Here is a 13,671-nt window from a genome sequence, read left to right on the forward strand (position 1 = left end):
GCCTTCTGTGTACCGAGTACTCTTTTTCTGGTGGCACCCCCCCCCCCCTGCTTGGTCCCTGTGAGTGTACACATCCTGGGGGTTCAGTTCTTTGAAAGTTGTTTGGTAGACTTGGGCGCTGGTTAGCAGTACCCTGCCTGGACTTCCCTGAGTGTGAGTTCCATCTCGGGACCCTGGGAATCCTCACGGGGTCAGTGCGGGTTCGATAGCTGTGACCCCTGAGTCCCCTCCCCCTCGCTTTGTGCGAGTTCGAGGGTTGCTCGTCCTCTTCTCTCAGGGTGACTCGCACTGTTTTTGCCTCCATCAGCTGCCTGTTGGGTCGGTGGCACCTTCGACCCGGAGTCCTGCGAGTTTTGGTTTTTGTGACTCAGGTACCCTGTCCTATGCTGAATATACGGGTGCAGGCAGCACAAGCGCTGCACGTTGGTTCAGGTGGTTGCTACGCACTAGGTTGTTTGCTCCCTGGAAGCCCCGAGGCTGCCCCGTTTTGGTTGTTGTAACAGGGCTGGGGGGGTGTTGGTTGCTAAGGTTTTGTTTCAGTCCGCGCCCCCTTGTCTTTTCCTTATTGTGATTTAGTCTGGCCCACCCCGCCCCCTTTCTCCCTGCATTCGAATCCGCACCATCTGTAGGTTCAGGGTCGGGGCGGGGTTTCAATGGTCGTGAGACTCGGGTGGTCTCGGGGATTTCCCCTTCCAGGGAAGCGATGGAGGCATTTGAGCCTGTTCCTCCAGCCGTGACGTATGAGTCTGCCAGTGGGCTCCCTTCCTTAGTATTTCTCCGGCTGCCCCGGCTTTTTCATGTGAGGCTGGGCCTTCGCCTCTACCCTTCTCTTCTCCTGCACATGCAGCTCTGGCCTTATTCCCCTAGGTATGCTACCGGAATATTCTCTGCTAAGATGTGTCATGACACGTTAGTGCCCACGCTCTGCAGGTGCGCTTATGCGGTCTGGGTCCCTTTTTGGCCAGGCATTGGTTCATGGTTTTTGGATGAGTTTTAGGGGATTGGTTGTGGTGTTTTGTTTGGCCAATTGAGTGCTTCTTCCCATGACTTCTCTTGTCTGTGTTTGTTACACGGTTGGGCACAGCCCCATCTTTGGAGGTCTTTCTTTAGTCTTTCCGTGCCTGAGTCTTTTCTTCCCTCATGACACTCATTCCTTAACTGTCGTGCAGTGCCTGGCTGAGCCTTTCCATGTACAGTATGTTGGACTCTCTGTGTGTAGGTCATGTCTGTTTCATTCCAGATTGCTGCCTGTCTTCTTCATTCCTCATATTGCTTCTCTACTCTTGTCCTTAGTTGCTGGTGCTTGGACTGTCTTTCTGGTCTTTTTCTTGCATTTTCCTCATTCTTTACTATACATTACTGTGTGTTTTAATATGTGCTTCTTGGCTCTACTAATGCTAGGTTGGACTTTGTCCATGTTCAGTTCCTGCTTTTGCATTGCCCCTGTGTTCGGTTGGGGTTTTCATCTTCTCCTTGTTTGGCACTTACAGCTTCTGGGTTGCCCTGTATGCAGGTGGATGTAACTTCCGTTCCTCCCCTCCTGCCCATGCAGTTTCTTTTCGTTGGGCCGGGAGGTGCTAGGTTTCAGGCCCTGGCTTTTGCCTTTTCCTTTGTGTTCACTTTTGGGCAGTGCATTTTTGTTTTCGTTCTGTTCATATACTGGTTTGTTGTCATCATACCTTACTTGGCATCGCGTGCTTCGTTCTGCCCTGCTGAAGCTGCGTTCGCCGCTCCTGTGGGATGCGGTGTCCTTGTTTTTCGTTTTGAGTTTCGGCTCGCGGTGCTCGCTTCCTTGTTGGTTTTGGCCTTGGCCCTGGCTCTTTGTTTTTCATCGCAATTTTGTCCTTGCTGTTTGTGCATGGCGTCTACAGTTCAGCGTTTCTTCTGCTGGCGGCTTCTAGTTGTCATCTGTTCTCAGACTTGTTGGTCCTTCAGGGGTCCCGGGTGGTTCCTCCCGGGCAGGGTGTGTGTGCTCGCCCGGGTTGGTTCTTTCCCGGCTTGCCGGGTTTGGGTTTCTGGTTTCCAGGTTTACCCTGCCAGTTGGCATTTTCTTGATCTCACGATGTCACTTCTCAAGAGTCTCGCATCGGAATCACAGTGTCTCCGATCACCTGATGAGCATGCTAGCATTGGGAAGTTTTTCTGTACATCAGCGTTCCATCTGGTACCTTGCCGGCTTGGGTTTCCAGCTCTACTTGCTCGGTGTTCGCACTCGAGATTTTCCCGCGGCTCCGCCTCTTCCAATGCTCGATCGGTCCATGGCCGGGCTGGTTCGGTTCTGTCTCGAGTCTCTCACCATTTGCTGGTGTTCAGGTGGTTTCGTTGATGGTGTCCAACCTGCTTGCTTCGTCTTGGCGGCGGTCCTTCCTTTTTCTTTTTGTCCCTTCGTAGGTTTGTTGCGTTCTGTTGGTGTGGTCTTGTCCTTCTCTTGTGGAGGTTCAGGACCATCATCTTGCCACATGCTGTCGCCTTCTCGTGCGGTGCTGGTGGAGCCGCTCCAGGTTGCTCCGGTTTTGGTGTTCCCTCTGCACCAGTTCGCAAGCTGTCTCTGGTGTGGTTCACCCCCAGCCTGCTCTTGCACCGCTTGAGCTGTCCTGGTTCTTGGATTGGGTGGTCTTTTCTCTTCTCGGTTTGTTGTGGCCCCTTTGGTTCTGGATTGTTTTCCGAGGTTCATTTTTTGTTGGCATTGGCCTCTGAGGGTCGGGTTGGGGTGTTTCATGCTCTCCTCTGGCGCCAGGGTTTCTGCTCTTTTGGGCCTCGTGATTGGTTTGTTCACTTGCAGCCGTCTCCTTCTTTTCTGGCGAAGACTGTCATGGCTGCTTTTCAGAGGGGTCCTTGGATTGTTGGTGCTTGGTTGGTCTGGCCAGGGGTGCATCATGTGTTCTGTTCGGTTGTGGCGCTTTGCCATTCTTTGCGTGTCACAGCTGCCGTGACCGGGGTCACACTTTGGGTTGCTCCGGTTTCCCTTCTTCCCTGTTCCAGGGTGCGGCTTTCTCAGATTGTCTGTGGGGTGGAGTGGTCCAGCCAGCCTGCAGTCTTTCCCCGTGTCCACGAAGTTCGTAGATTAGCTACGCGTTCCTTTGTTGATGTTACTGGGCCTTGTCGGGCCACACAGGCCCGACAAGGCTGGCAGTTGCAGCCATTTGGCAGTTGCTGGGCTAGCAGTTGCAGCCATTTGTCTCCACTTCGAGTTGGGAAGTGAGCGACGACTACCTCCCGGGTAGGTCCCTCTGGTTTTCGTCTTTTGGTATGTAGCTCCGGGGAATCGATGGGGCTTTCCCCAGAAAACCAGCGTTGAATGTAATGAAACGCCATTTTCTGGGTGAGACCCGGAGGCTCCCCAGCAACCTTCCCTTCCTCCGGTCGGAGTTTTTTTGCATCTTTTGATAACTAGCCTCAGAACTGGTTTCTTGAGTAGCTGGCACGAAGGGTCTGGGGCTCCCCCTTTCCCCTTCTGAGGAGAGGGAAGCTGCGTAGATGGCGGTGTGGCAACGTGGTGATGTCATGCTCGTCAGCTTGTTTTTGTTTGGGGAGTTCTGTCCACTAGTTTGCCTCTCGGTAGCAATTTCTTAACCAGAATAGGAGTTTGTTTTGGGACCTTACCTTTCTGGGTGCCTGACCCGGTCGATGGCAGACACAGAATGCTTCCAACCATATGGGGGTTTCTATAGGCCATTGCTCCTCGTGCCTCTCTGAGGGGTCAAGGTTCTGGCTTGTGGTCCCCGGTAGGCCTAAGAGCTCCATACACATGACTGATGCCAAAGTTTGACATTAGCAATATCAGCCTGAATAGCTCTGGGGGGCCTCCGGGTCTTGCCCAGAAAATGGCGTTTTATTACATTCAACGCTGGTTTTTTGTTGCTCAAGAGCAGGCTATGTTGACCTGCATTCCATAGGGATAAATAACTTTGCAAGTGGTTTTGATACATCATTTGGGAAGAAAAAGAGGTGATAAATTTCCATCTATCACTAAAACAAGAAATAATTGAAGTGTTAGTCAAATCTCTGAAAATTCTCTACTATAATTACTAGCTACTGCAGCTGGATTCCCAATTTCTCAATTTTTTACATTTCTGTGAAAAAGCTCCAGGTTCCTAGTTGTTTTTCTAGCTCTATGGGTGTGCCTTGTGCATCAGGCATTGTTTTCAGTTCCTCTTATCCTCTAGGTGCATTACCAAAGAGGCTTCCTCTGGTTGTGTGCCTCGGCATTTCACATATGTCCCCTGATTCTCGCTCTTTGATTTCCTAGGTGAGATTCTGGGCCTTCTGGTTGGTTCTCTTAAGTTTTTAGGTAGGTTTATTCTGTGTCCTTAAATGGTTTCACTGTGCTTGTTTCAATTGGGTTTCCAGGTTTGTGTTGAGCTTCTTTAACTGTGCCCTGGCTTCTCGAATGTGTTTCCACTTCTCTGGATGTGTTCTCCTTTTCTTTGGTACAAACAAGAAAATTGCTTTCTGGTTTTGGGGATGGTGTAATTACCTAAGTGTAGTTACAGGATGAGAGCTACGCTCGTGGTGTCCCGTCTTCCCAACACTCTTAGTCATATAACGCTTTGAAACTACAGTACTGACGGTCTTGGCCTCCACCACCTTCTCACCTAACTTGTTCCAACCGTCTACAGGATACAAATATTGGTACACATCCACTCAAAGGTGAAGTCATGGTTGCTCCTGGGTTTACCAGGAGCATTAAAACAAAGTTAAACCTTTAGTTACTATGCACAGAGTATGATCAACCATGACTTCACCTTCGAGTGGGCGTTTACCAATATTTGTATCCTACAGGCCAAGCCTTGGTCAAGTTGGTAAAAATTATTTGTTAGTGTGGGTCACCAGTCTTTTCCTAGCCCACAGAGCAACAAGGTTTGGTCAGGCATCTTAATAAACTTGAGCCATAGACACCAGGCTTTCTCAGGTTTTGGAGCAAGGCAGCAAGGGTAAATTTAACTATTTATTTTAATACCTTGTTTACATCCCAGTGTCAGTACAGTACAGTATAAGTTCACAGACCAAATCCACTGCTACACACACCACTGATACTTAACCTCGAAGAAGTACAGTCTGGATAATAATCAGATACGCAAAGAGCTTTAAGCTCTTTGCGTGCTCTTTCCACTTGCAAAGAGGAAAGTTCCTAAACAGTTACAGCAACACTAATTTATAAGAGAATCCTATCCATGCCTGCTGACCAAACAGGGATTTAAATTTAGGAGTATGCGAGGTGGCCCAGGAATGAGCAGCCAGGTGTATGTGTGTGTGTCTGTGTGTGTAATTACCTAAGTGTAGTTATGGGATGAGAGCACCACTCATGGTGTCTTGTCTTCCCAGCACTCTTGTCATATATGTTTTGAAACTACTGATGATTTTGACAGCCACTATTTTTTTTTTTTTACTGGTGCCAACAGTCTATTACTACTCTGTAATAACTAACAAATTGCATTTTTGCCCTCAGTGACTGCACTAATGAGGAAGGCAGACAACTAGAGTCAGAAGCCCGTGGCATTCTGCTACGTGCTGTGAGAGAAGAGGATGCTGCTCTCAGACAAACGGTCCTAAATTTTTGGCTTGAGGGTTAGTGAAATATAAAAATTTTGAAACTATATAATTTGCTAATGGCTTGATGTGTGGGCAGGGTATATAAAATGTTTTCAGGATTTTAAAAGGCTATTAATCACTTAGGGCAGCATTATTGTTAGAGAAAGTTTCCTCTATTGCTGCTTTCATGGTGTGTATTAACATTTACACTAAAGTATTAGTGTAAATGATGTAAACCTTAGTAGATTTACAGCATTTTCTTAAGAAAATGCTTTTCTTAACACTTTTCCCCACCGATGACGAAGTATGGAGTCAAAATTTTACTTTTTAATACCCACTGATGACGAAGTATGGAGTCAAAAAAACAAAAAAAATTGGCCTGCTTTCACTGCGGTTTTGGACATTATATGCATATACCCCTTAAAGGGAATTTCATTGCGAATCCATTGATACCAGAATGAAAGACCTAGGACTAGAATTGAGGTAACAAAGTTGAAAAGAGCAAACTTATTTTATTATTCTTTATTAGCGCTCACTGGGGTAACGCTCTGTCACTTTCTCTGCTGCGGATGGTATGCTGTGCTTTTGGACTTCACATGCATTTAATCGTGTGGGAAATTCTACTGCGAACACAATGATACCAAGATGAAAGACCTAGGACGAGAATTGAGATGTCCAATGTGAAGAGAGAGTGTACACGTTTTATTGCTCCTTAGCGCTCCCGGGTAACTTGCTCTCACTTTCTTGCCGTTCTTTTGGGCTTTATATGCACATACGTAGGGAATTTCATTGAGCCGGACCGCCGAGCGGACAGCACGCTGGACTTGTGGTCCTGGGTTCGATCCCGGGCGCCGGCGAGAAACAATGGGCAGAGTTTCTTTCACCCTATGCCCCTGTTGCCTAGCAGTAAAATAGGTACCTGGGTTTTAGTCAGCTGTCACGGGCTGCTTCCTGGGGGTGGAGGCCTGGTCGAGGACCGGGCCGCGGAGACACTAAAGCCCCGAAATCATCTCAAGATAACCTCAAGATTGCGAATTCATTGATACCAAAATGAAAGACCTAGGACCAGAATTGAGGTAACAAAGTTGAAAAAAGCAAACCCATTTTATTGTTCTTTATTAGCGCTCACTGGGGTAACGCGCGGTCACTTTCTCTGTTTGCTGTAGGTGGTACGCCATGCATTTGGACTTTATATATGCATATATTCCTGTAGAGAATCTATTGCGAACACAATGATATAAAAATGAAAGACCGAAGACGAGAATTGAGGTGACCAAAGTGAAAAGAGTGTACACATTACATTGCTCTTTAGCGCTCCCGGGTAACTTGCTCTCAATTTCTCTGTTTTGTGCAGGTGATATGCTAGGCTTTCAGACTTTATATGCATTTAATCGTGTGGAGAATTCTATTGAGAACACATTGATATCAAATTGGATAACCTAGGATGAGAATTGAGATGACAACGTTGAAGAGAGTACCCGCCAAACACACACCAAAACTACGACGTTGGTACAACGTTCGAACAAGTTTTAACACCACCTAACCAGTTATAACAACCAATATAGCAAGTTGTAACAACGTTCTAATACGTCATAAACACATTAAGCCAAGATGTAACAACTTTATTACAAGTTGTAACAAGCGGAAAATAGAGACAGTTTCGGTTTGTGTTTCCAGGGTATACCCTTCTCAGTATTACCACGCTCTCTAATGGACGGCCCAGCCCTCCACCCTGCTTTCATCACCTGCTTTCATCACGTCGGCGGGTGGAGCATGCCACGGTTTTTGACATTATATGCATAAACTTTTGTTGGGAATTTTACTGTGAACACATTCATACCAAAATGAAAGACCTAGGACGAAAATTGAGGTGACCAAAGGGAAAAGAATGTACACATTTTATCGCTCTTGTGCACTCTTGGGTAACTTTCTCTCACTTTCTCTGTTTGCTGCGGGTGGTAAGCTGGGCTTTCGGACTTTATATGCATTTAATCGTGTAGAGAATTCTATTGCGAATACATTGATATCAAATTGGAAAACCTAGGACGAGAATTAAGGTGACAAAGTTGAAAAGAGTATACACTTTTCAGTATTACCGTGCGCTCCCGCGAGCTCCCGCGGAACGTCCAAAACCACTAGGGTAGGAGAAATGCTCGCTCGCCCAAAGCGCGAAAGTGTTAAGTGTGTTACAGTATCTTCCCGAGTTTCCACATTTTCATTTCTTTTGTATGTTTGTGTATTTTATAATGGGCTTCATGTTGATTATTAACACTTTCGCGCTCTCGGCGCTCAAAAAAAAACAATACCCCAGATGCTTTCGGCACTTCGCGCGCCTACGCGGTAAGACCGAAAAGTGTACACTCTTTTGACTGTCCTGACAATAATTGAAGGCGCACGTATTTAAATTTGGTATCACTGTGTTCGCAATGAAATTGTCTATAAGAGCATACCTATAAAATGCCGCCCAAGCATAAGGAGTATCAACACCAAATAAAAAACTATGCATATCACTCGCCGAGAGCGCCAAACAGCAACAAAATGTTTCCACTCTCTTAATGGTTGCGAAGCCTACAGTTGTCCTACATCGCTAATTTTGGTATCATTGGAATCGCAATAAAATTCTCTACACGGACATATGCATATGAATGTTTAATATAGGTAATTGCCCACCCGCAAGAGTGTGTGAAGTGGAGAGTAGTTAGCCGCGAGCGCACTGGCGAAAACACAGGGGGGAAATCATGCTTGGAAAGTTTATACGTTTCCTGACCCTACTTTTCTATGTACGTATTTCTTTTTTATACCAATGTGTTCGCAATAAAATTTTCTATAAGATGAACTGTATAACATTTGTACAAAGCATGTGTAAGAGAAGTGCCAAATATAGAACCACGTCGCTCAGTATGTGTTCGCGGCAGAAACGAACGCATTGTTTTCGTTTGTTTAATGTTTGTCATGTTTATACTTGTTGAAACATTTTATAATTTGTATGACAGTGATCGCAGTAAAATTCCCTACACAGACATATACATAACACATACAAATATTTCCCATGTGTTGGATATATCAACGGCTAAAGGGAACCCACTGCCACACGCTCGCCACACCCCCAAACATACTTTGTGTATTTTTTTTTTTACTCATAGAAGTTTATGTGATATAATATTCATTCTGGTACCAAAACATTCGGAAATAAATTCTCTACAAAACAAAAGTATCCCCATCCATTTCGGTTAAAAAATGGAATTTATAGAAATATTTTTTCGATGGACAAGAAAAGTAGGCTGTTATGCGGAATCGTAAGAGAAAACGGCGACGAGTTATCTCTAATCTAAAGCGCGAAAGTGTTAATACTCTTTATAATTACCTTTTTTATTAAGTCAGTGTTGAGTTGTCTGTAAATACTGAACTGGATTATGCATCATTTACTTAAAAAAATTGCATATAAGAGGATGGTGACAAAAAAGTATTCTGAAACTTTATCCAACTGTCTTTATAGCATATTTTACATTCAATAGGCTATACCTTTTTGAGACCTGTCTGGTATGTTCTCCTCTAATATTGTTGTTATTACACTATTAAAATTGTTCTCATTTTTATTGGGTAGGGAGAGAATAAACTGAAGATAGATAGGGAAGCAGTACGGGAAAATGATTGTTAAAGCCATTACGAAAGTTGTCTCCTCTATTCACCATATTTTAGACTGTACAGTACAGGTGAACATCACAGGTGAACAAACACCACCACACTCCAGTAAATAATTCACAGCATCAGCTCCACCAAAAGAAGGAAGATAAAATATTTGAGATTAATTATTTTGCTCCTTTTTGTGAAGAGCAACCACATTCTGATGATGATAAAGTGTGTTAAGTATGATATTTTAGTGGAGCAATGGTAGAGAGAATGTAAAGAATGGATTACAAGCAGGTAAAGTATATTGAGTGGATCTTTGAATGTTGGAAAACTTATATCAGTGTAATGCGTGGATTTAATAGTGCATGGTGGAATGTCATGGCGGAATTGGTAAAAATCTAGCAAGTGACATAATTCAGTATTTATTTCAAAGTTTCTTAAATTTAAGGTTTTACCTCCAGGGTCTTTAAAATATCTTGGAAATAGCTGTATATGTGGTTGCCTCACAAGTGAAGGGACTGCAAGTCACAATAATGTGTCTGAAAATTGGATGCCCAACCCACACATCTGAAAATAGGGAAGTGGTGGTGATTCTGTCCATCCTGGACCATTATCAAGTCATGTAAAGAAAGAGTGGCAGTTTTATTTATAATGGCAGTCAATTTATAATGTAAGAATGTTAAAGTGAAAGATGAGAAGATAAGAAATATACCGTAGGAGTTAGTCGGAATAAAAAACTGTAGAAGGTATAATGGCAATGAGTAAGAGGTGAAAATAGACAAACAAATACAAAACAAATACAAATATTTATTCAGGTAAGGTACGTACATACAAGGTGAGATACAAAAGTTGATGGATTTATAGATAGAGCTAGTACATACAATGCCTAAAGCCACTATTATGCAAAGCGTTTCGGGCAGGAAAAACACCAAGACTAAAACCTAATACTAATTGAGATTAACCCTTAACATGCTAGGGGTATAATATCCTTTGTTCCCCACAGGCACATGTAATTTTGAAAAAAAAATAAATAAATAAATTTTCTTGCTAATCTGTTAATTTGTGTTCACTGATCATGGTAAAAATAATAAAAAAATCGTAAGTGGCATATATTGCCCGCTATAGGGCGGGGAAGTCTGGCAAAAAACAGGCGCTGACTCAGCATGCGTCCCAGGCGGTCTGTTGATCGCCAGCTGTCAGGCTGGAATTGCCACAAAGAGATAATTACCTAATTATTTCAATGTCTCTGATTGATTTTTTGTAGTTTTTTTGCTGTAATATTATTCAATAGTGTGTAGTTTGATATATTTATATAATAAAATGAGTGAATCATCGCTGTACTCAAAAATATGGTGTGCATATTGTTGATTCAATTATGTTCATCAATCAGTGAACAAATACTTTGTCGGTTATTACACTATATACACAGGTTATATATAAGTATCTGCATGTTTTGTTCACCATAATGAACCACTAAGTTGCTATTATGAGTCAAAAAGTAACGAGGAGTGACCGCCGTGTACCAGCCAGCCACTCACGCCCTCCCTCAAGTCACCTGACTCACCCACATTCTCCTCCTACAATACTGTTTTTGCTTTTATTCAATATATACAGACGCTATATATAAGTATCTACATTCGTGTTCACCATAACAAACCACTAAGTTGGTATGCTGAGTGGCAGTGGCAGCCCGCCACTGGCTGCCACTCCCTCCCTCCCTCCCTCCCTCACCTCACCTGACATGCCACCATTCTCCACCCACCATACTGTTTTTGCTTTTATATACAGATGTTATATATAAGTATTTACATGTTTTGTTCACCATAACTGTACATCTAAGCTTGTATGGTGAGTAAAGGCACAAAGACGTAGGACCTCACACAGTCAGCTGATGGCTGCCGCCCTCAAGGCCAGACGCACTAATATTTCTCCTCCAACAATACTGTTTGTAGTGTTATTACGCTATATACACACATTATATATAAATATCTACCTGTTTTATTCACCATACTTGTACAAGTAAACTGGTATGGTGCCCAAAGACCATCGTGGTCAGCAGTAAACAACATGATAAATTGTGCAGACGACGCCACCGCCCTCACCAAAATGGCGGCTCCCAACCTACTCCTCTTGCTGTTTATACCCTCTATACGCACATTATATATAAGTATCTACATTTGTATTCACCATAGCGAACCACTAAGCTGGTATGGTGAGTGCAGTCAATAAAAGGTGGCCACACACAGTCAGAAGATGCCACTACCACCACCCTCCCTCCCACAGCATTACTCCTCCCTCCATGCAGCACAGCGCTAAATATCACCACAATCCTGCTATTATCAGACCCTGGTCAGTTTTATCACAGTCAGGGGTCTTCTGTAATAATATCATCGCTACATAATAGCATGAACAAGTATATTATGGCATATTTAGGCGATGCTGTGGTCACAAGCTGAACAGCAGTGCTGTTAGCTCATGCTGCGTGTGTCAGGCTTGGTAGCTCACTCAATACTGAGGCCCCTAACACCCAGGAATTTGGCCCACGATTTTTTTAAAAAATGGCGTCTGTTTACAAGAGCCCTGATGAAGGTGTAGTGAACACCCGTGTATCCGCGGACCGTTTAAATCTTGTGTAGTACTCCAAAGCATCATATGATGCGATGCCTGGTTACCTGGTTGATACCTGGTTGATGGGGTTCTGGGAGTTCTACTCCCCAAGCCCGGCCCGAGGCCAGGCTTGACTTGTGAGAGTTTGGTCCATTAGGCTGTTGCTTGGAGCAGCCCGCAGGCCCACATACCCACCACATCCCGGTTGGTCTGGCACTCCTTGGAGGAATAAATCTAGTTTCCTCTTGAAGATGTCCACTGTTGTTCTGGCAATATTTCTTATGCTTGCTGGGAGGACGTTGAACAACCGCGGACCTCTGATGTTTATACAGTGTTCTCTGATTGTGCCTATGGCACCCTCTGCTCTTCACTGGTTCTATTCTGCATTTTCTTCCATATCGTTCACTCCAGTATGTTGTTATTTTACTGTGTAGATTTGGTACTTGGCCCTCCAGTATCTTTCAGGTGTATATTATTTGATATCTCTCTCATCTTCTTTCTAGTGAGTACATTTGGAGGGCTTTGAGACGATCCCAATAATTTAGGTGCTTTATTGCGTCTATGCGTACCGTATATGTTCTCTGTATTCCCTCTATTTCAGCAATCTCTCCTGCTCTGAAGTAGGAAGTGAGTACTGAGCAGTACTCAAGACGGGACAACACAAGTGACTTGAAGAGTACAACCATTGTGATGGGATCCCTGGATTTGAAAGTTCTCGTAATCCATCCTATCATTTTTCTGGCTGTCGCAATATTTGCTTGGTTATGCTCCTTAAACGTTAGGTCGTCAGACATTATTATTCCCAAATCCTTTACATGTTGTTTTCCTATTATAGGTACATTTGATTGTGTTTTGTACTCTGTATTATGTTTAACCCTTAAACTGCGCATGGCGTATATATACGCCCTGAGTAACATGTCCCATGGTGCGCATGGAGTATATATACGCCATAGGGTGCCAGGCCTGATTCAAATGGCCCGCGGCTACACGGGGTTCACAGTAGCTTCCTCAGGGCTCTTGTAAACAGATGCCATTTAAAAAAAAAATCGTGGGCAATATTCTCAGGTGTGAGAGGCACAGTACTGTTGGAGCAACCAAGGCTGGCGCACGCAGCATGAGCGAACAGCATTGATGTTCAGCTTGTGACCACAGCATCGCCGAAAAATGTCAAAATAAATATATAATTGTTATTATTTAGCGATGACAATATTACAGATGACCAATGACTGTGATATAAATAACCAGGGTTGTGATAATAGCAGGATTGTTGTAATAATTAGCGCTGTGGGAGGAGTGATGCTGAGAGACGGAGGGAGACAGCATCGTTTACTGACTGTGTGGCCACCTGTTATTGTTTGCGTTCACCATACCAGGTCAGTGGTTCTCTATGGTGAACACAAATGTAGATACTTATATATAATGTGTGTATTAGTGTAATAACAGCAAAAGGATTATGCTGGGAGGAGCCATATGGGTGACGGAGGTGACGTCGTCTGCACGATTTCTCTAGCTGTTTAGAGGGTGGCCACTATGCTCTTTGGGCGCTCTACAAGCTTAGGTGTACAGTTACGGTGCATAAAACATGTAGATATTTATATATAATATGTGTATATAGGGTAATAACACTGCAAAAGGTATTGCTGGGGGAGAAAGTTTAGTGCGTGTGACCTTGAAAGAGTGAGGGAGCCGCCAGCCGCCATCTGTGTATAGCGACGACTCTTAGTGCCTGAACTAACTATATCAGCTTAGCTGTACAGTTGTGGTGAACAAAATATACACATACTTATATATAACATCTGTATATAGTGTAATAACACCACAACTGGTATTGTTGGGGGAGAAAGTTTAGTGCGTGTGTTGAGGGAGTGGCAGCGAGTGGCTGGCTGGTGTGTGGCGGTAACT

General features: G+C 44.1%; 1 protein-coding gene across 1 annotated transcript in view; it reads left to right on the forward strand.

Moving 5' to 3' along the window:
* Positions 1 to 13,671, forward strand: part of LOC123764810 (DNA-dependent protein kinase catalytic subunit) — a 746,996-nt gene that overhangs the window by 582,198 nt on the left and 151,127 nt on the right. Inside the window, exon 40 of the mRNA XM_069302649.1 lies at positions 5,450 to 5,568. Coding sequence (XP_069158750.1) covers positions 5,450 to 5,568 — 119 coding nt within the window. The remainder of the gene's footprint in view (positions 1 to 5,449; positions 5,569 to 13,671) is intronic.

The sequence above is a fragment of the Procambarus clarkii genome, chromosome 48, assembly GCF_040958095.1.
Source record: "Procambarus clarkii isolate CNS0578487 chromosome 48, FALCON_Pclarkii_2.0, whole genome shotgun sequence".
Classification (NCBI taxonomy): Eukaryota; Metazoa; Arthropoda; class Malacostraca; order Decapoda; family Cambaridae; genus Procambarus; species Procambarus clarkii.